General features: G+C 50.1%; 1 protein-coding gene across 4 annotated transcripts in view; it reads right to left on the reverse strand.

Moving 5' to 3' along the window:
* Positions 1 to 400: 400 nt before the first annotated feature.
* The window catches only part of LOC135916415 (uncharacterized), an 88,502-nt gene continuing 66,815 nt past the window's right edge, over positions 401 to 22,087 (reverse strand). For 2 of the 4 annotated variants that reach the window (XM_070528841.1, XM_065449760.2), the window contains exons 17-18: positions 9,323 to 9,457; positions 401 to 2,599 (exon numbers count right to left, since the gene is read on the reverse strand). In XM_070528841.1, the coding sequence (XP_070384942.1) occupies positions 2,492 to 2,599; positions 9,323 to 9,457 (243 nt within the window). In that variant the 3' untranslated portion in view covers positions 401 to 2,491. The remainder of the gene's footprint in view (positions 2,600 to 9,322; positions 9,458 to 22,087) is intronic. The other 2 variants (XM_065449758.2, XM_070528842.1) reach the window with 1 other exon arrangement.

Raw genomic sequence — 22,087 nt, forward strand, 5'->3', positions numbered from 1 at the left:
TTAAAATTTCCTCATTTCAATTGGTAAGTACGAGTGATTCCCCTTGTGTTGTCCTTGGTGTCTTTGTTTGTTGGCTTCTTATGATATGATTAAAAAAGTCGGGCCCCTTGGCTAACGCTCTTCTCGCTCATTACATAACGAGGGCCTCGAATCCGGCAACACTGATGCCTTCAGGTAGTACGTGTAGGTTTATTCATCAGCTGCCTTCACCCAAGAAGGTCACGTACTCGTGACGCCTGCGGCGGAAAAGGATGTTCCACATCCGCCGTTATGGTTTGTGAGTGGTGGCACTGGCTAACACTCCCAGAGTTAGCTCTTGTAGTAACACATAAATATCCCAGAAAGTGGATGGGAAGACGGCGCCGGCGGTAGATAAATTGGTAGGGCATCGCACGCGTAATGCAAAGACGTCGGATCGTTCCCCACCTTCGGCAAGTTTTTTGATCCACTTTGAATTGAATTATTTACAATTTCTTTAATTCAATTAGTAAGTACAAATAATTTCTCGGGTTGTCCTTTGTGTCTGTCTGTTGGTTTCTTATGATATGCGCATATCTGCAGCTCATATGAACTGAAGCGTCGGTTAACTAAATCAGTTACGATCACAACTACGCTTAGTGTCTTATTTTCCGCCTCAAACCCAGCCTAGTCTAGCCCGACAGCGAGCGGTAGCCTTAAGTGCGTCCAGCTCTACGCTCTTCCTACTTCGGGACACGTCCTCCTTCTCCACTGCCTTTACGTGCCTTCGCCTATATACCGGATACTTTCGATTATTACTCCCTACGCCGATGACCCTTCAATTATCCATATGAGTACAGTCTTTGCATTCCCTCGCGCCACTTATCCTCAACCAAGATGGCCGACCTGCGGCCTTTAATTCTATCGAAATCGAGATACGTGCTCGGAAAATTTGGATCATTCGACGAACGGAGAGCGGCAGGGGTAGTGGCACCAGTCTGCGTCTTGTCGCCTCTTTAGTTCGAGGTCCGGCGTCATGATTGGGTCGAACGAGATCCGTGGAAGCGCACACTTACGGAATTTCTCGCTTCTTTTGTGCCTTGTTTTTTTATTATTAAATAAAACAAAGTGGGGGTTATCCCTTAAGGGCCGCCATCCCGAAAAGCTCGAGTTCACTTCAATATAAAGCTTGTGACGGCATTATTACAAATACAAAGTAGTCAACACCCTAGTTTTAGAGCCGCCACAATTCATTTGTACTCGATACTACTGCCTGCCAAAGTTGTGCGACAGTCTGGCGGCGTTTCGAGAACTTGCCGCAGACAATTTATGTGTGCCATTGTCACTTGTGTAGAGACCTTGGCTGTGCATTCCCTTGTAACGTTAAAACATGCGGTCGCTGGCAGCGAGTGTTCGACCCGCACACACAAGAAGCCCTTCAGACAAGACACTCGCACCCCGCTTCCCCTGGGGACAACGCAAGCTAGAACATTTTATTAGGTGAAATGACCCTGCCACCACTTTGTGCGGCCTGAAATGCGTATTATTTTTTTCATTTCGAGAACGTTCCTTGAGGTGTTAAAGGCATAAAATGCTCTTCTGCAGGGAAAGCATCTGGGGCATAACGCGTGCGCATGACATTCCAGCTCCAAGTCCAAGTCCCGGTCATGTACTTCCATGCCTCACCGTCACGTAGGATAAGTTCTGCAAGTCCCTTCGCCGACAAAAAAAAATTGAAGCGCACGTATTGTCATCATGAAATATATATGCGCGCGCTAAAGATCCAGTTCTCACCGCACTCTGTACTTTAACGTGGACTGTGCCGTAATACACAGTTTACCCCAGCTGCAATCCCACACATCGGTAGTCCATGCTAGTCGCATAGGTGTCTCGCGTAGCAATATATAGCTACCATGCTGCGGTGACGAGGCCTCTTGCACCTGGTAACATTGTCTTCACCGCTGCTGCATCGCAGGAAGTCGCATGATTCGCTTCGTTAAAGCGATAGAGCAAGTTGGCTTGCAACATCCGACTCCCTCGTTGAGCAGACTCGCAGCAAGGTGGTCCGGGTCGACAGTCCCGGTGCGCAGGGTGTGGTGATGCGCGGAGTACTCATGATGAGCGGATGGCTATATTCACTATGTGCAGTAACAAAGAATAAATAATAAACGAGGTCCAGAAAACATCGATTCTCATTAAAAAGATACCAAAGGTCCAACTGAACCAAAATAAAGAAAGAAAGAAAGAAGAAAAGGAGAGAATGCCAAGGAGACAGAAACACACTGGTTAACAGCACTGGGTGAAAGACTAACATAAAACGCATATAAACGAGCATATTGAGGAGGGGTGTGGGCGCTTATGCATTATCAGCGAGTGTCCCAAAAAGGCTAGTTGCGAAGTTGCCACAGTAACAAAGAAAACAAAGTTAAAGTTGTGTACAGTTCACGCGCTAAAATCTGCGTTCCTCAATACGATGTAGCAAATGGCAGTTGAGTGCGAAAACGAAATATATGACTCCGTAAAAGGTAGGGGCTCATTCCGCAGTCGTTTGGGCGCTGAGAATGCCGCACTTGTCCGCCACGTTGACCATCACGATGACCATGCTCAGGACGATGGTCTTCGCGAGCAAGCCCAACAGAAGCTGAAAAAGAAAAGGAGGAGGAGGATTGATCAGTATATATATATATATATATGTATATATATATATATATATATGTATATATATTGTAGCGGGTAATATGCATGTGGCACTGTGCGGACTGCCACCGCTGCGGCGCGAGACACGAGCGCGGGTTGTTGGTGCGAAGCGCTAGGACTCGTATCTAGAGCTACCTGCGATCCCTCGAACGAGCTACATAAACCCCACTTCATTTGGTGGAGGTGCGGGGTAACCTCAAAAACTGGAACTCCGAAGCAGGACGCTACCGACTGCTGCGACCATGCCTGACGAAACCACCCAGGAAGATGCACCCCAGCCTCCGACGGTCATCGTTTCCGGTGCATTGCGCCAGCGTGATCCTGCCATCTTTAGCGGCACCGATGATCATGACGTGGAGGATTGGTTGTCATCTTACGAAAGGGTGAGCCAGCATAACAAGTGGGACGACGTCACAAAGTTGCACAATGTGCTGTTTTACTTAACCGGCGTCGCGAACCTCTGGTTCCGAAACCACGAACACGATTTCACAACGTGGAGCAGATTCAAGACAAGTTTCACAGAAGTGTTCGGGCGCCCCGCTGTGCGCAAGCTTCGCGCAGAACAACGCTTACGGGGGCGCGCGCAACATCACGGTGAAACGTTCACAAGTTACATCGAAGATGTCATTGACCTGTGTAAGCGCGTGAATCCGTCAATGGCGGAACAGGACAAGATAAAACACATTATGAAAGGCATTGATGAGGACGCATTTCAAATGTTGCTAGCGAAGGATCCGCGTACGGTGGCCGAAGTTATCAACTTGTGCCAAAGTTTTGACGAGCTACGGAAACAACGCATCTTAGCTCGGCGCCCACCGCCTACGGAAGATTCGTTAGCAGCATTGGTTATTGGCGACAACCACGCAACTTTGCTGACGCAAATAAAAGAATTTGTGCGCGAGGAGGTCGCGCGACAGCTCTCGATTTTGCCGACCACGGAGAAGCCTTCTCAATATTTGGCTCCAGCGATCCGACAGGTAATTCAAGAGCAAGTGACCGAAGCTCTTCCACCTCCGTGTCAGCCGGCTCCCGTGGCCGCGCCTCTGACGTATGCTGAAGCCGCTGCACGGGCGCCTCGTCTGCCGGGATTCTCTCCTCCGCCTGCAGCGCCTCTCCAGCCGGTGTTCTCTCATCCGCCCTCGCCTCGCCAACAGGTCGCTCCCTTTTTCAGCGCACAGCAGCAGGGCACAAATCCTTGGCGTACTCCTGACAACCGCCCAATATGCTATGCCTGCGGTACACCGGGGCATGTAGCGCGCTTCTGCCGCCGGCGCTTGCCGGCCTTCGTGGGCACCGCGCGACCACCCAGCTCCGGATTCCGACCATACCGTATGCCTCAGCGACCACCATCGGAAGTCTACGCTGCTGATGACATACCAGCACCGCAGTCACAGCTCTACAATACTCGTCGCTCGCCTTCCCCACGTCGGCGCTCACTCTCACCCATGCGTCGTAGGCCCAGTGCCAGTACTACTGAGGCGGAAAACTGATTTCCGCAGTTCCTGAGGCACGAACTGCGTCATCGTCGGAACATCAAAGTCCTCGTTTTTCCCCCGCTAACGTTATTGAAGTGTCTGTTGATAGCATCAAATGTCTTGCCCTCGTCGATACAGGTGCTGCTGTATCTGTGATTAGTGAGAAACTTTGCCGTAAATTACGGAAAGTGACCATGATGCCTTCGGTATTATTGCTTAGAACAGCCAGTGCACAGCAAGTTCAGCCAGTCGCTATGTGCACTGCCAGGGTGTTGATTCGAGACATTTTGTATCCGATTGATTTCTTTGTGCTAACTTGTTGCTCCCACGATGTGATTCTCGGTTGGGATTTTCTGTCGCGCCATCACGCCGTCATTGACTGTGCACGTGCTGAGGTTCAGTTCTCCGTTCTGTGCGATATGCCATCTCACGACGTTAAAGTTCATGATGTTACCAGGATCTGTGTAGCTTCCGATACTGACCTTCCCCCTCACAGCACGGTATTTGTCCCTCTTTCATGCGCATCGCTTGCCGAAGCGACGGTCATGTTTTCACCCGCTGCCGTCTTCATTCGCCGCCAGCCTATATTGTTGCCTTTCGCTCTCCTCACGGTGCACCATGGGGCTGCAGAAATACTGATTTCTAACCCAAATTCGTACACTTTGGCTTTGCACTGTGGCGAGACTATTGGTACCATCCAGACTGTGGACGCTGACGTTATTGTGCATTTCCCTGTTCCCGACGACGTGGATACTGCCACCGTAACAGCACTGGCACCCCATGTGCCATCTAACCGAGTACCACCGGATGTTTTTTGTCGCTCTATTGCCGCTGACCTCGAGCCGACACAACGTGAGCGGCTTATTACTCTTTTAAATGATTTTCACGCCTCTTTTGACTGCAACCAAGCATCATTAGGCCGCACAAGTACCGTCTCTCACCACATTGATACGGGACATCACGCACCATTACGCCAGCGTCCGTACCGCGTGTCATCCACCGAACGTCGTGTCATCGCCGAGCAAGTTGAAGACGTGCTTGAACGTGGTGTTATCAAGCCATCCTGCAGCCCTTGGTCATCTCCTGTAGTACTCATTAAGAAAAAAGATGGCTCGATTCGTTTCTGTGTGGACTATCGTCGCCTCAACAAGATTACACGAAAAGATGTCTATCCTCTACCGCGCATAGATGACGCCTTAGATTGTCTTCATGGTGCCGAATTCTTTTCTTCTTTGGACTTGCGATCGGGCTATTGGCAAGTGCCAGTGGATGAATCCGACCGCTCCAAGACAGCTTTTATTACGCCTGATGGCCTGTATGAGTTTACCGTAATGCCATTCGGCCTCTGCAATGCACCCGCGACATTCGAAAGGATGATGGACAATCTTCTACGAGGCCTCAAATGGAAGACATGCTTATGTTATTTAGACGACGTGGTAGTTTTCTCCCCTGATTTCACCACTCACCTCTCTCGTCTACGCGAAGTCCTTACTTGCCTTACCACCGCCGGCCTTCAACTTACCTTGAAAAAGTGCCGCTTCGGAGCCCGCCAGCTGACCATACTTGGCCATGTCGTGTCCAAAGACGGCGTCCTTCCCGACCCTGACAAACTTCGTGCTGTCGCAGAATTTCCGCGGCCGAATACAGTGAAAGAGCTCCGCAGTTTCGTCGGTCTTTGCTCTTATTTTCGCCGCTTTGTGCGCAATTTTGCCTGCATCATCGCTCCCCTGATGAAGCTCCTGGCTGGCTCTGGTGACCTTCGCGACTGGACTCCGGCGTGTGACCAAGCCTTCACCACTTTGCGTCGTCGGCTTACCTCACCGCCTGTTCTACGCCACTACGACCCGAGTGCACCGACTGAAGTTCATACCGACGCCAGCGGCGTTGGTCTTGGGGCCGTCCTTGCACAACGGAAGCCTGGCTTTGCAGAATATGTGGTTGCATATGCGAGTCGTGCTCTCACGAAGGCAGAATCCAATTATTCTGTCACGGAAAAAGAATGTTTAGCTATTGTTTGGGCCTTAAACAAATTTCGCCCTTACTTGTATGGCCGTCCGTTCGACGTTGTGACAGACCACCACGCGCTCTGCTGGCTTGCGTCACTGAAAGACCCGTCGGGGCGTCTTGGACGTTGGGCTCTTCGGATCCAAGAATTTGACATTCGCGTCATTTATCGATCCGGGCGCCAACATTCTGATGCAGATGCGCTCTCCCGTGCGCCCATGCGATCCGACGAAAGGCCACCTTCATCCACAGAGTGCCCGGTTGCTACGCTTGCTGTTACTGACATGCCGTCTGAACAGAGAAAAGATCCGTGGATTGTTTCTCTTATTGACATTCTTAGCAGTTCTTCAACGTCTACATGCCCTCGAGCCATTCGTCGCCAAGCCACCCACTTCGTGCTACGGGACGCCATCTTGTACCGCCGAAACTATCAGCCCGACGGTCGCAAATGGCTACTAGTCATCCCTCGCCATTTGCGTTCCGACGTATGCACGTATTTCCATGCAGACCCACAACAAGCTCATGCTGGCGTCCTGAAAACCTACGAGCGGCTCCGCCAGCGGTACTACTGGCGCGGCATGTATTCTTATGTCCGCAAATACATTCGGTCATGTGCAGCCTGTCAGCGACGCAAGACATCTTCTCATACGACAGGCCCTCTGCAACCTTTACCGTGTCCTGCACGTCCTTTTGATCGGGTTGGCATCGACCTTTATGGGCCTCTTCCATGCAGCGCTACCGGAAATCGTTGGATAATTGTCGCAGTAGACCACCTGACAAGATATGCTGAGACTGCTGCACTTGCTTCGGCTGCTGCTCGCGACGTCGCCGCATTCATTTTACGGCATTTCGTCTTACGGCACGGCGCACCGCGAGAACTGCTCAGTGACCGAGGCCGTGTCTTCTTGTCCGAAGTTATTAATGAGCTACTCGCCGCGTGCGGCACTATTCACCGCACCACTACGGCGTATCACCCACAAACTAACGGTCTAACGGAACGATTCAACCGCACCCTTGGGGACATGCTCACCATGTATGTTGCGTCGGATCATTCCAATTGGGACGATGTCCTCCCTTTTGTGACGTACGCATACAATACCGCCGTTCAGGCTACCACAGGCTTCTCACCATTTTTCCTTCTTTATGGGCGTGAACCATCCACTACCCTCGACACCGTACTACCATATCACCCGGATGCCTCTGAATTCACCCCTCTTTCCGAAGTTGCTCGCCATGCTGAAGAGTGCCGCCAACTGGCTCGCTCGTTCACGTCGGATACCCAAGGAATCCGCAAAGATCGCCACGACAACGATCAGCCCACACAGTCCTTCGCCGTGGACTCTCACGTCTGGCTTCGGCTGCCCTTCCAAGCTCCAGGCCTTAGCCCAAAGCTTGCCCCGAAATATCAAGGTCCGTACCGGATCGTCGCGTGTACTTCGCCTGTGAATTATGTGGTCGAACCGGTGACGCCATCTTCGGACAAACGCCGCCGTGGCCGCGAGACTGTTCACGTCAGCCGCCTGAAGCCGTACCACGACCCCCTTATCGTATCATCGCCTTAGGTCGCCAGGATGGCTCCTCTTCGCCCCGGGGGAAGTTGTAGCGGGTAATATGCATGTGGCACTGTAGTTGTAGTGGGTAATATGCATGTGGCACTGTGCGGACTGCCACCGCTGCGGCGCGAGACACGAGCGCGGGTTGTTGGTGCGAAGCGCTAGGACTCGTATCTAGAGCTACCTGCGATCCCTCGAACGAGCTACATAAACCCCACTTCAATATATATATATATATACGACCAGTTAGGAGGAAGAATTACCCGGCGCTAACTCCCGATTTTCCTATTCAAATGCATGTGGCAGGCAAACATGCTCTCCACGGTCGAAAGACGCACGGTTTGAACGTGAATGAAATTTGCTGCACTATGGCGAAAGCTGGTTTTTACCGACTCTAGGCAGCATAATTTCGATTTAGGGTGTCATATAGTTTTAAAAGCGAAGCTTTTATTTGCAAACCTCGCCGGGTTTTTGCGACCCTGGGGGCTGCGGCGTGGCTGTTAACTGGCCGAATAGGCAAGACCGATCACAGCGGTGGACGCGCACGACATCACCGCCTCTGGATCCCTTTCACCACCACCAGATGGCGCTCGCCTCCGCACATCCGTGACAGTGGCGGCGCCGGCCATGCTGATAAATATGAGGAACCAGAAATCTTGCCTGCGCGCGCCCGCGGCACCGGTGGAGGGATCATCCCATTAGCCTCTACAGAGTGCCTGAGTAAACCTTTCCTTGTCACCTTGTGGGGACAACAGACTCTATTTCGAACCTTTATGCTCTAAAACAAAGCTTCGCTGTATAGAGATTCTAACTCGTTGGATATGCTGCCTTTTCGTTACTATGACTGCCGAATATCGTTAACTTAAAAATACTCAGTGCCCTTCCACTCTGTGAAGTAGGATGGCCAGCGAAGACGTGTATGTGGACCCCTTAATGGCGAACTGCACCTCCGCCGTGGGTCGGCCCCGTATTGCGCTCTCTTGGTTTTTTTTTTTCTACACGCGGACATGACAGTGGGGATAGTAGCCATTAACAGTTTCACTGTTAAAAAAATTGGGGCGGGAACTCTACGCTGCGGGATTCTGACATAGTGCGTAACATTCCTTGTAATAATGAATTATGAAGCCTTTACTGTATCCTTGAAACCAAGGCTGCCGCACTTTAAGGGATAAGCAACTGCAAAGTATACGACGCACACAGCGACGATCTACCCAGGAAATTTTTGTTTACGGCCGTTCTTGTGTTTCTTAGCCCACTGGGGAATAGTCATATAGTGCACAGTGTCGTAGAGATGATGATCTCTGTGACCATTACCGATGGAGATTATACTGTACCTTTGAAACCAACACAGGCGTAATTTAAAAGATAAGCAACTGCAAAAGAATACCTCGCCTACTGTGAGGATCTCCCCAGTACACTCATTTACTGGGAGATCGCGCCGCAATTTGCACGCAGTTTGATCGAAATTTGAAAAATGACGCAGTTAATCGTTGCACTCTCAATAGTGTAATTTACCGGATGTACACGGCTATCCATGCCAAGAAGATACGAAAACAAAACACATTTTTTTTTTGGTAACGCCCAGTACCTGTTAAAGCTAATTGCGGTGAACCATGTGGAAAGTGCAACACGTACCAGCTTCCAGAACGACACCCGCGCCAATTCGTGCAGCAGGGCGAGCGGGGCCGACGCCGGCATAATAACGTTGGACGAGGCGCCCACGATCACCGGAATCGCGTAATACGTAGGGTGCACACGCTGTACCTCTGCCTGCGGAGAGGCCGAGAAAAGAGTCTGCGTCAATGACAGGATCACACAGAGGCACACACATTCTTGATCGGAAAACATTAAGCGTCCACCTGCTTTCTTTTTACCTCTCTATACATGTGTTTGCTTTTGCTTTTGTTGATGTGAACAGCCAATGAACGAACGGCACAAAAAAGTGGACGCCATCAGTCAAACCGCCGTCGTTGTCAATGCGTCGTCGTTTGCTATTACACCGAGTTTCTAACCATCTTTTATTTTTTTGTCTCTTTATTTTTCGCACTGATGCATTGCCGCGTCGCCTTTCGGAGCCGCTAGTATGATCCCGTCAACATGTTTATCGTTTGCTTATTTTATTTTCCATAAACATATAAAAAAATGCGGGTTATCAAGAAAGATGTGTGGCCGACCTGAGCTAATTCCGTCGAGAACGGCATGTTCGCACGTCCTCCGTCAATTGGCTCGATCCTTTTACAATTGGTATTACATCCACTCGAGGAACAAAAGCTCCACCGACATGGCTGACGAATTTCCGAGATATGGTTGTGCCTGAGCAAGACGAAGGCAAGGACATGGATAGAAAGGATGCGAAAGGAGGCTAGAGGACGAGGAGATACGGTCCGTCTAGTTATGCCATGAGGTGCCTCCTTCGTCCGAATTACTCAACATTGCGGCTTTTTTGGTGCGCTTGTTGGGTGACTGCACGGCTCGCGATCTTGCTGATCACCTGGCGCAGTGCTTTCTCATACCGATGGTCTCTTCGTAAATAAATTATTTCACGAAGAGCAGTGGGAGGCATGGTGGGCTATCACTGTCTCTCTCTCGCCCCCTCCTTCTTGTTTTGTTTTTGCGAGGAGCACGCTTTCCTCAACGCGTGCCGCAAATCTCGGAGACCATGGTCTAACTAACACGTGGTCTAACTCACAGCGTGTATTACTCAAATTACTAGGGAAAAGACGGGGAATGCGGGAGATGGAAATTCAAGACGATGAGCAAAAATTGGAAGACGCTTAAGCTTCGCCTTCAAGAGTGGAACGCGACAGCGTTCCCGTCGACCCGCCAAGGGGTGTAAGACAATGGGCTACGGCGCAGCGACTATGCGGCCCGCATCGGACGCGGTGAGCGTCGAGCAACGCAGCGTTCGGCGCGGCAACGGAATGTGCGCCTGAGCAAGCGACGCACGCCTGAGCCTTAGAAACAGCTCGTTTCTAAGGCAACACCTCATTCACTAGAGGCGCTTTTGTACCGCTTTGAAGCATCGTACTCGTGGCTCAGTAGCCGAAGCGAACGGTTGTGCGATGACGAGCTCCGTAGGGGTGGCTACAGCGGCTACTGCCAGCCACCGCAACAGGAACTTTTCATCTGAATAAGGCTACGAGTTGATTTTGCCGAATTTGCCAACAGGCCGTTCTGTTGTTAATACGGTTTTTCTTCACGGAGATGTTCAAGCGCGGCCTTACCGAGTAGAAGATTTTCGCGACGCGTTGTCTGGTTTGTCGCTGCTTCCTAAAGTGATCGCCTTAGGGGCGTATCGGATGAGCCACGTGTGGGCCGTAACTTTCAGTAATGCCGAAGCCGTGAAGAAGTTACTCGCCGCGAGAGAATTGAAGGTCAAGGGCCGGCGCTGCGTCGTCATTGATCCTGGAAACCAAGATGTAAGGATGAAAGTGCACTGGCTGTTGCACAACGTTCCAGATGATGACGTGCGGGTGGCCTTCCTTCCTTATGGAAAAGTGACAGAAATTAGCAGAGAGCGGTGGCGAGTACACGGAATCACTGGCGTCTCAAGGCAGGCGTTAAGCTGGAAGATCTACCACACCAGCTGAACGTCGCAGGTGAACAAGCTTTGGTGGTCGTATCAGGCCGTCCGCCGATGTGCCTGCGCTGTCATGCAACGGGGCACATTCGCTGCGACTGCCGGGTTCCAAAATGCAGTGCCTGCCGTAGATTCGGACATGAAGAAGGTCAATGCCCTAAGACGTACGCCAGCGTCGCTGGGCCTACGAGCGGCGAGGATTCATCCGAACTTCTCATGGATGAAAACGACGCTGAAGAAGCTTCGAAGCCGTCAAAGGACACCACAGTCCGCAAAATGGTAACGCTGGCAGCCAACAAACACTTTTTGGAGGAAAGGCGTCAACCAGCAGAGCGTGAACGGGATACCAAAGACCAGGCCGTGGAAAAAGCCACCACATCGAAGGACGCCTGTCAACCTATCAGCGAGCTTACAAAAGTGGAAGAAACCCAAGAGACCTCCATGGACGTCGTCGAAAGCCTCAGTGGACAGCCCACCAAGCGGCCATTGGAGGAGGGCGTCGAGGAAGCAGACATAGGAGTTGAAGAGACAGAACCACCGCCGAAGGCACTCGGCATAAGACGGTCTTTATTGAAGCAGAGGCCGAATTTTTCCGCTGAGCGGTGGCCGGCGGGAAAAGCTCCGTCTTGACACCGACTCTCCGCGCAGCGCAACCTTTTGGGGTCTTCGGGAAGACGTGGGGACTCTGAGCGAACTCATTTGCAAGTGTCGTGAAGCCTTCCGGTTAGAAGATGCCTATAGCGCACATTGTGCTGCATACGTGATGTGTCTACTAGGTTCATCTTCGCTGTAAGTGTTATACTATGCTCACTAATTTTTCAGATTGTAAAGGGTTACTGTAATGCGATCATTTTGCAGAATATATAAAAAGAAATGGCGTTAAAATCAGGCACAGCACTACGCATACCGACGATATATGTCAGAGGTCTGGCGTCTAGGAGACGTCAGTACCAGCTTAGTCACCTGCTGTTAGAAAATGAGCTGGATATCGTAGCAGTTCAAGAGACAAACGTAGAAATGCAGGAACAAAGTGATCGCATGGTATCACCTTTTATAAATCAGTACAATGTTGCCATAAGTCATGCAGTAGGTTTGTCAGCAGGTTGTGCTCTAGCTCTTCGAAATTCTATTGAGATTGTTGAGGAATCTTTGAGTGTCAGTCAATGTGGTCGTTATATTGTTTGTGATTTCACCTTCGCAATGAAAAATTGGAGGGTGATTAACGTGTACGCACCAAACAAGGAACATGACCGGCGAGTGTTCTTTGAGGAAATGGAAAAACACCTGCTATGGGATAAGCTGGTCATATTACTGGGTGATATCAACTGTGTTTGTGAACCAGAAGATAGAGTGAACAAACGACCTATTCGAGATAAAAGTGCAATATTTTTAAGCGCAATAGTGGATGAACACAATTTAGATGACGTGGGGTCTTTGTTTTCATGTAACTTTCCCCAGTTCACTCATTTTCAAGGAAATAGCCACGCTAGAGTAGATAGAGCTTATATGTCGACAGCTCTTGTACCTTTGTGCAGTAATTACACAGTCAATCATGTTTCTTTCAATGACCACAGCTTAGTGTCTTTCTCGCTTGGAGCAGAAAAAAGAAACAGTACGTTTATTTGGCGGCTCTGGAAACTTAATGACAATCTGTTGGATGACAAACCGTTCGTAGATTACGCAATGGAAAACCTTAACGATTTACTTGAAGATCACCAGAACATAATTGGCAGATGGGAGCGTTTCAAAGAAAACAAACATTAAGGCGATAGAACGGGCTTCTGCACTTAAGCACAGTAAAATAAATCACGAAAAATAACTGCAAGCCCAGTTAGACTTCTTGATCAGCGAAGAAAGTGTTACCCCCGGCCTGCGCAGTAAAGAAATTCCAGACGTCAAGCTACTACTTGAGCTTATCGATGTCGAAAATTATAGAGGAGCAGTGATACGGGCTCGTGCAGAGTATTTGTGGATGGGAGAAACGCCCACCAAACGCGCCCTTAGTGACGAAAAAAGATACGCGACCAAAAAAGAAATAAAAGAAATAAGGTACGAAGGTGCAGTCACAGATAAGAAAAGTGATATAGAAGATGTTTTCGTAGAGCACTTTCGGATATTGTTTGGTGAAAGGAAAGAAGTAAACAACGGATTTGTAAACGCTTTTCTTCCACTTATGCCGCAACTAGATGAAAATGCAAAATCAGTCCTAGAAGCCTCAATTACATTAAAGGAAATTGAAAAATTAATCGATGATTTGAACTCGGGAAAGTCGCCCGGTCCCGATGGGCTGGGTTCAGCGTTTTATAAGAAATTTAAAACTCCTATAGCTAAGGCATTGCATGCGGTAATACAAGAGGCATATGACGTAGAAAAGCTTCCCCTTTCCTTCCATCAATCACATATCATTCTTATTCCTAAAACGGAAGAACGACTTAAGCAATTATTGGTAGGTTCTTACCAGCCAATTACCCTCTCTAACGTAGATTACAAGATATTCATGAAGGTCTTGGCAAGAAGATTACAAGGTTTTATTAAAGATATAGTCGGACCACACCAGACGTACGCAATTCAAGGTAGGAGCATAACGACGAACATTCATATAGCAAGAAATATCACGTGGCAATGTTCCAGATAGATCTGGAAAACGCTTTTGACCTTGTTACGGACGAAATATTGTTTGGCATTATGGAATATGTAAATGAAGGGAAAATAATACTGGAAGGTGTAAAAATGTGGTACACTGGATGCTCTGCCTCAATTATAATTAACAAACTAGTCAGCAAAAGCATCCATGTCGTCTCTTCAGTGAAACAAGGGTGTCTTCTGTCGTCGCTACTTTTTAGCATTTATTTAGAGCCATTTTGTTTAAAGATTATTCAACGTGAGGAAATAAGAGGCTTTCATATTATGGCTTGTGAAGTCAAAATATTATCTTACGCCGACGACATAGCTGTTTTCTGTACCGATAGAGAAAGTGTAACAAACGCGATAAAAGATGCACAGCTTTCTGTCAATACACAGGGAGCAGAATAAACTGAAATAAATGTCAGGGTTTCTGGCATGATGAATGAGATAGTGTGCCAGTCACGTACGCCAACATTCAGTGGACGACTACTCCAAGTAAATACCTTGGCGTACCACTACAATATTACAAGGATACACAAGAATACTGGAAAGAACAGACAGACCAGGCTCGAGAGCAAACACAAAAATGGGGAGGACGAGACCTATCAATTTTTCTCGTGCCACAGTTTGTGACATTTTTATTATTGCTCGAGTATGGTATGTGTTGCAAGCGCTGCACATGTCGCGCATGAGTATTCAACGACTGCATAGAGTGTTGGCTGTTTTTGTATGGAACTCATCATGGGAAAGGGTGAGCCGCACAAATTTGTTCCTTCCAGTGCGATCGGGAGGACTGGGTTTGATTCATTTGTTCGTGAGACAAATTGTCTCTAGGTTCGTATATTATCGCAATCAAAGAAATCCTTTTTTAAGAAGTGTTATGCAAGTGAGATTGGCGAACGCATTGCGAATGTCACTGTGTCATCATGCGCTCATATGCAACGCAATGTCCGCGGATACATGCATGAAATTGTTGCGGCTGTCTAGTTTCTAAAAGTAAGATTTTCAATGGAATATCTCAGCAAGGTCAAGAGAAAACGCCTCTACAAAGACCTACTTGATGTGATGATGCCTGTTCCCTTGTATCGAAGGATGTACAATCCTGGGCCAGGCAGCAATGTGTTAAAAAGGGTTAAAAGTATGACTATCCGATCGTCAGTCAAAACTTTCTTTTTCATGCTCCATAGTGGCACACTTACTACAATACCGTGGCTACAGGAAAAAGGGTTGTTGGTACCATGGTCGGTAGACTGTGTAATATGCAAAAGGCCTGAAATAATCGAGCACGTGTTTCTCGATTGTTGCGATGCCGTATTCTTATGGGACATCTTACAAAGAACCCTGAAATAGGAACTGCCGCTTACACCCTACGGCATTCTATTTCTTCCCGTCGAAAGCGACGGTGTGCCGTACGATATGCTAATGATTCTAGTAATGCACAGTGTTTGGAAAACCAGAATGTCAGTGCGTAATGCGGACGTCGACGCGAGGTCAGCCCGGGACAACTTCAACGAAAGCATCGCATATTTACGAGATGTGTACAAACAGAAGGAAGAGAAGCCAGATTGGTGTGTTTATCTGGACGAACTCCTGATCGTAAAGCGTTTTTTACCCACTTATGCTAGCCAGACACAAGCTAGCATTTTTAATGTGATGTTATGATGTTGTTTTTCACTGTATTGTGCCAAGTTGGCAATAAAGAAAAAAAAAACTCGTGGCACAGTGGTAGCGTCTCCGTCTCACACTCCGGAGACCCTGGTTCGATTCCCACCCAGTCCATCTTGCAAGTTGTTTTTTATTCATGAAGTGCCTGCTGGGATTTATCGCTTACGGCCAATGCCGCCGACACCGACGCTGACGACATCGGCTTTTCTGGGACACGAGCTCCTTAACGCTGTCACGTTAAAACATGAACAAGGTGAATGCAGGAGCCAACGCCTCGAGAAGTGGACTTGTCTTCTTCAAGGCGACATATGCTTTCCTCGCCACAGTATATATAGGTGGGGTTCTTCTTAAGGGGAGAGGGTGTGAGGTGGGAGGACGCGGAAACGAGGGAAATTCTGTTAGCCTGTCGAATTGAGAGCAAAGGAACGCTGTGTGCAAGGTCAAAGCCAGGGCACACCCTCCCCCCCCCCCTCCCGGTCTGTCAACACACGCGCGTTAGCCAGCGTGTCAAGGGCGTCTGACAGGCCGTATTACTAAAAAACCAAAGCAAAAGGGAAAAAAAGGGGGGGGAGGATACGCCAAGAAATCAAACTAAGTGTTGTTGCCTATAGCTTGAAGTTTAGCATAGCGAATAGATTCGAAAGCTCCCTTTGAAACGTTTATGCCTATTGGTTGCAATGTCTTAAACTTATGGATAAGGTATGATTCTCTGTATTTTCTTTCTCGTTCAGAACGGAAATTTGACTGTAAGATATGGAGTTTAAGTTTAGGATGTAGAGTGTAAGATGCAGAGCTTATGATTGGAGAGGCAGTCGGAATAGGCGAAGAGACAGCCCACATTAGAATCTGACAGACCGCAGGCTTTTTATTCCAACCCAGGCCAATCTATTCGCTATGCTAAACTGAAAGCTATAGGCAACAACACTTAGTTTGGTTTCTTGGCGTATCCTCCCCCCTTTCTTTCCCTTTGCTTTCTTTTTTTTCTTTTTAGTAATCCGGCGTGTCAGATGCCCTTGACACGCCGGCTCACGCTCGTGTGTTGAGAGACTGGGGGGTGTGGGGGTGCCCTGGCTTTGACCTTGTACACAGCGTTGCTTTACTCTCAATTCGACACGCTAACAGATTTTCCCTCGTTTCCGCGTCCTCCCGCCTCAAACCCTCTCCCCTTTAGAGAGAGAGTAAAACATCTTTATTAATAATAATTGAATGGCGAGAGCATTGTGGGAGGAGCCCTCAGTCCAGGGTCCCTAAGATGATTCCGGCGATGTTTCGAGCCCATTGTACCACAGCTCAGAGGACCTCGGGAGGTCCGTTGAGGAGGGCATCGTCCCACAGCTCTTTGTTGCGTAGGGGCTAAAGGAGAGTTGGCAAGGGAGGAAAGAGGTTTGCAGTGCACTCAATTGTGACGTGGAAGATTGTGGGCGAGCTACCACAGCCAGGGCAACGATCTGCAGAACAGTGTGGGTAGAATTTATTGAGAGAGACAAGATTTGGAAAAGTCGCCGTTTGTAACTGGCGTAATGCCACTGCTTCCTCCCGCGAGATGGACGGCGGTGGTGCGGTGTGGGTGCGACGAATGCGTATATAATGACGGAGTATTTGTAATAGAGCAAGGGATCCCCCCACTCTGTACTAGTCGCCTCACTACGCCGAGTCGCCCGGAGGGAAATTTTTCGGGCAACCGCATGTGCGCGTTCGTTACCTTGCAGCGAGGTATGACCAGGAGTCCAGAGTAAGTGGATGCGGGGAGGTGTGGTTGGTGTATTTTGCGGGATCTGTTTGAGAATTTGGTGCGCCACTCTCGGGAAGCCATGTCCTGATAGGAAAGTCTGGCGTGCCTGTTGCGAGTCCGTCAATATATACACTTCCTCAGGAACACGGATGGCGTATCGAATTGCAAGAGCAACACCGAGAATTTCTCCGTAAGCGGCATTTGTTCTGCGCATTGCAGCAGAGTCTCTCAGGGATTCGGTGCCACCCAAAACTACCGAGGTATAGCCCTCCTGAGTGTGTGGTGTGTCCGTGCATAAAGTATGTGTTTCCAGGATGTTTGCAAGCATGCGGCCAATGTATCGTACACGGGCTTTGCGCCGCCCTTTGTCATGCTCTGGGTGCATATTTTGTGGCAATGGATGAATACTCAGTGCTTGGTGTGTCGCTGACGACAAGATCGTTGGACGGGTTTCAGACTGAAGGGGTGGGACAGAGTATCCTATTCGTATGAGAAGATGGCGGCCAGTAGGGGTGAATAGGAGGTGCTGGCGAGGGCTGACCCAATGTGCCTCTAGCAGCTCGCCTAGTGTGTTATGTGTCCCTAAGTTAAGGAGACGGTGGGTGGAAGTATAGTTCGGGAGGCCATGGGCCACCTTCGTCGCTTAGCGAATCATTGCGTCTATGCGAAGTTGTTGCGCTTGGGTCAACCGCTGAAATGGGAGATGGTATGTAAGGCGGCTGATCACGCATGCCTCCACCAAGCGCAGCAGGTCCTCTTCTCGAAGGCCCGAGCGCCTGTTGGAGACCCTGCGGATCATGACCAGAATTTGCTCAATCTGTCTGGATAGAAGGGAAACAGTATAGCTTGACCTGCCATCCGCTTGGACGTGTAGGCCGAGGACACGAGCACGATTAACCTGTGGTATCGGTGTGCCTTGCACGTGCACAGTGATAGGGGGTGTAGAGGAACGGCTCCGGGGCGAATGATTATGAGCTCCGACTTTTCCGGAGCACGTCTTAAGCCGCATTTTCTCGCGTACTCGGAAACTGTATCGACTGTTTGCTGCAGTCGGTCCTGGATGGCTCCGTCGGAACCCCGTGTCGACCAGATAGTAATGTCGCCCGCATAAATAGCGTAGGCGACATCAGGGATCTGGTCGAGTAGCCGTGGGAACCCTGCGAGTGCGATATTTACAAGGCGAATCGTACCATAACGATGCGGTCCGATTCCTACGGTGGCTGTGCGATCTCGAAGAAATGCGCGGAAATAGTTGTACATACGAATTCCACAGTGTGAATGCGCAACATTGCGAAGGATGAGGTCATGTTCAACATTATCGAATGCCCCTTTTAGGTCTAAGGCGATGAGTTCTCTCGTTTGGACGGACGGCGGAGGTCCTATGACTTCCTCCCGCAATTGTAAAAACACATCTTTGGCAGTCCGATGAGCCCGATATCCGAATTGAGAGTTAGAAAAGAATGATTTTTCTTCGAGGAAGGGCTGCAGACGCCGCAAGAGTACATGCTCCATGGGCTTACCAATGCAGGATGTTAGGGAGATGGGTCGTAAGTTTTCAACCTTAGCAGGCTTGCCCGGTTTGGGGATCAGTGTGATGTCGGCTTGTCGCCATGCTTGGGGAAGCATGCCGTTGCGCCAGCAATCATTGAAGATATGCGTGAGGTGGTTAATATCCGCGTCACTGAGGTTACGAAGGGTGGCGAATCGGATGGGGTTGGCTCCCGGTGCTTTGTTGCGGCGTAGGTCTTGTAGGACCACCCGCACCTCGTCAGATGTGATGTCTGCATCGAGCAATTTGTTCGCCTCACCTACATAAGGATAGTCAGGGTACTTCGGCGGCGGGCTTGTGGGTATGAAATGCTTCTCTAGCTCTCTGAGGAGTGTCGAGACGTCGTCCCTGTACTCGTGCATTAGGATCTGCAGCTGTTTAAATGTTTTTCCTTTTGTTGTGATGGGATCTGTGAGTCAGCGAAGAATCGAGCACGTTTTTGCTGTGCTCAATGTGCCTCAAAGGCGATTGCAAAATCCTCGCCAGTTATTCCTCGTAAGGATCTCTGCATACTCCTGAGATTCCTGTGTAATTTGATCTATACGCTTCCTAAGTTTGCGGTTGAGGGGTCGTTGTTTCCATCGTCGTGTAAACCCTCTGTGGGCGTTCCAAAGATGAAGTAGATGCGGATCTATGTCTGGTGTTTCGTCTGTGGTGCGCAGTGTGCTCGTGGTGGCCTCTAGATCTGGTACGAGAGAGTCAAGCCAGCGTTCGTACCCTTGGCGCTCAGGTGAGTCCTGGTGACGTTCCCTGAATTTCGCCCAATCCGTTATACGCACATTTCGCTCGGGCCTGCACGCACCCCGTAATGACAAGGTGGTCGCTACAATGTAGTGGTCACTACCAAGGTGCTCCTCTAAAGGCCCGTGAGCAACGACTGGGCCAGTATTGCGCACGAAGGTAAGGTCAGGGCTGGTGTCACGAGATACGCTGTTGCCCATCCGAGTAGGGTGCTCTGGGTCGGTAAGCAGTGTGTATCTCATGTTACAGATGGCATTCCATAAGCGGGTCCCTTTAGCCTGCTCTTTAACGTAACCCCATACAGTATGCGGAGCGTTAAAGTCGCCGGCCACCACACAAGCCCGTCCAAACCTACCAGATTCTGTTAGTAGGTGCTGAAAACAGTGCGTTTGCGAACGGGGGGAACTGTATGCATTGAGTATAAACAGACTCTCGCTGCGTTTACCTTGCGTAACTATTTCCAGTATTTGGTGCGGAATGTCAATGTTAGTGGTATGCAAGCGACGTGTAACATGCTTTGAAACTAAGGCTCCCACAAGAGGAGGGACACCCGAGAGCGTGCTGTAGCCGGATAAAGAAGGGGTGCAATTGACTTCCTGTAAGAGGATGATATCGGGAGGGTTCGTGGATGTGCCGATATACTGCTTTAGGGAACCTCGTTTTCGGCGGAATCCCCAGCAATTCCACTGCCACACCACTCGTTGCTCCGCGTTACGCGGCGCCATCATCATCGCGAGAGGAAGCAGGTGGTCGTGCATAGGGATGCGGGCGCCGGGTGCCCACATTTGAAGGTTGCGGCCGAGAGCCTTGGTCGGAAAGCGCGCTTTCGTTGTTACCGCTAAGCTCAGGAACTTGCAAGTGTGCGAAAGTGCACTCTATACATGATTTCACTTGCTCCGTGATCCCTATTTGAAGGGCCTCCATTTGGCGTTCTATCCTGTCCAGAGCCGCTTGCATACTAGTGCTCATGTCTGCCACCAGCGCATCCATTTGTTTTTGCAGGCGCTCACAGCGCGCCTCCATCAGCGCGCCTCCTGTCACGACGTAGGGGGGCTATTTCAATTACAGGATCTGGAGTTGGTAACGAATTGGTAATATGGGAAGGGGTAGGGAGGGATTTACGGGACGGAGCAAGCTGTGGGGGACCCTCCGCGCGACCTACCTCCCGAGGCGCCTCCATTGCTGTTTTCTTCTCCGGGGTCCACTGCACCCCTGAAGGGACCAGGGTCACCTTGGCTGGGGCGTTGGTCCGCAGGGTCTTCTTGTAGGGTTCTTGGGAAGATGGGGAACGCGGGCACTTCTCTGGGAGGCGCACCGATGCCTCGTGGGATCGGGACCGAGACTTGAACTTGCGACGGGATCTCGAACGGGTCTCCGACCGGACTTTTCTGGTCTCCTTCGTTGGGACGCGCGACCTTAGGGTCTCCGCCGTGTCTGTGGTAGTGGTCGGGTCACTGGAGGGTTGGAGTTCACGCTGCTCTTTCTCGAGAGCTTTCCGCACACAAGCCTTGTTCAATGTCTGCCCAGCACGCTGCGGGCAGTTTAGATCCGCTGTAGGGTGGGTCCCGTCACGGGATCTGCAGTGTGGGGTGCAGGGATGTGACGGGGTGTGGTTGTCAGTTCCGCACGTCGCGCAAATGACCACGTGCGGCGTAGGACAGTAATAAGCCCAATGGCCGAGCTTGTGACATATCTTGCAAACCAGTTGGCGGGGTCGATGGGGGTAGCAGCGGAGTTCTGCACCATAGAAACGCACGTAGCGAGGCACATTAAGTCCTTCAAATGTTACCAACGCAACGTTGGTTTGACCTATCATTCGTGCTTGAAGTATTTGAGTTCCAGGAGCCACAAGCTCATCCACTAGCTTGGAAGGTGGTGTACCGGGCAAAAGGCCCGGACAAATCCCTTGCATGAGTTGTCTGGGGCCGCAAAATATGTCGTAATGGGATAGACCCGCTGGCCAAGGTTCAGCTCCCTCACCTTGTACAATGCGTCGGCTACGTGTGACGGGGGTGTGCTGATGATTGCCAAGTTCTGCTGAGGTCGCAGTCGGAATATGATGTCCTGACGATCCCCGGCAGTCAAGCCGGCAGCACTCCACAGAGCACTGGCGAGTTCTGGGCGCGTCCGCTTATTGAGACAAAGTCCTCAGTGAGGCCGCAGAATTATCTTTTCATCGTGCAAAGGAAGTTGATGCAGGTTCCGATTCCGAATGCGCCTGCGTACAGTAGGCTGCGAGGTGTCCGGAATGCCCAAGATCTTCTTGGAGGGTTGCGTCTTAGCGCGTGTTTGACGGATGCGTCGCTTATGTATGACTGTCTTCCAACAGCCACCTGTGTCATCGTCAGTTTTGTCGTCGTATATGTTCGGGGCAGCATCTTCCTCCATCCTTCCCCGGTCGGAGTGTCCACCTCTCGCTGTTGGGAGGGAAAATTGGCGACGATGGGATCGGCGGCCACTCCCGCGGTATCCACCTCGGGCGTCTTCGTTGTTGTTGAGGAACGCGCG

Source organism: Dermacentor albipictus, unplaced genomic scaffold (assembly GCF_038994185.2).
Source record: "Dermacentor albipictus isolate Rhodes 1998 colony unplaced genomic scaffold, USDA_Dalb.pri_finalv2 scaffold_15, whole genome shotgun sequence".
Taxonomy (NCBI): domain Eukaryota; kingdom Metazoa; phylum Arthropoda; class Arachnida; order Ixodida; family Ixodidae; genus Dermacentor; species Dermacentor albipictus.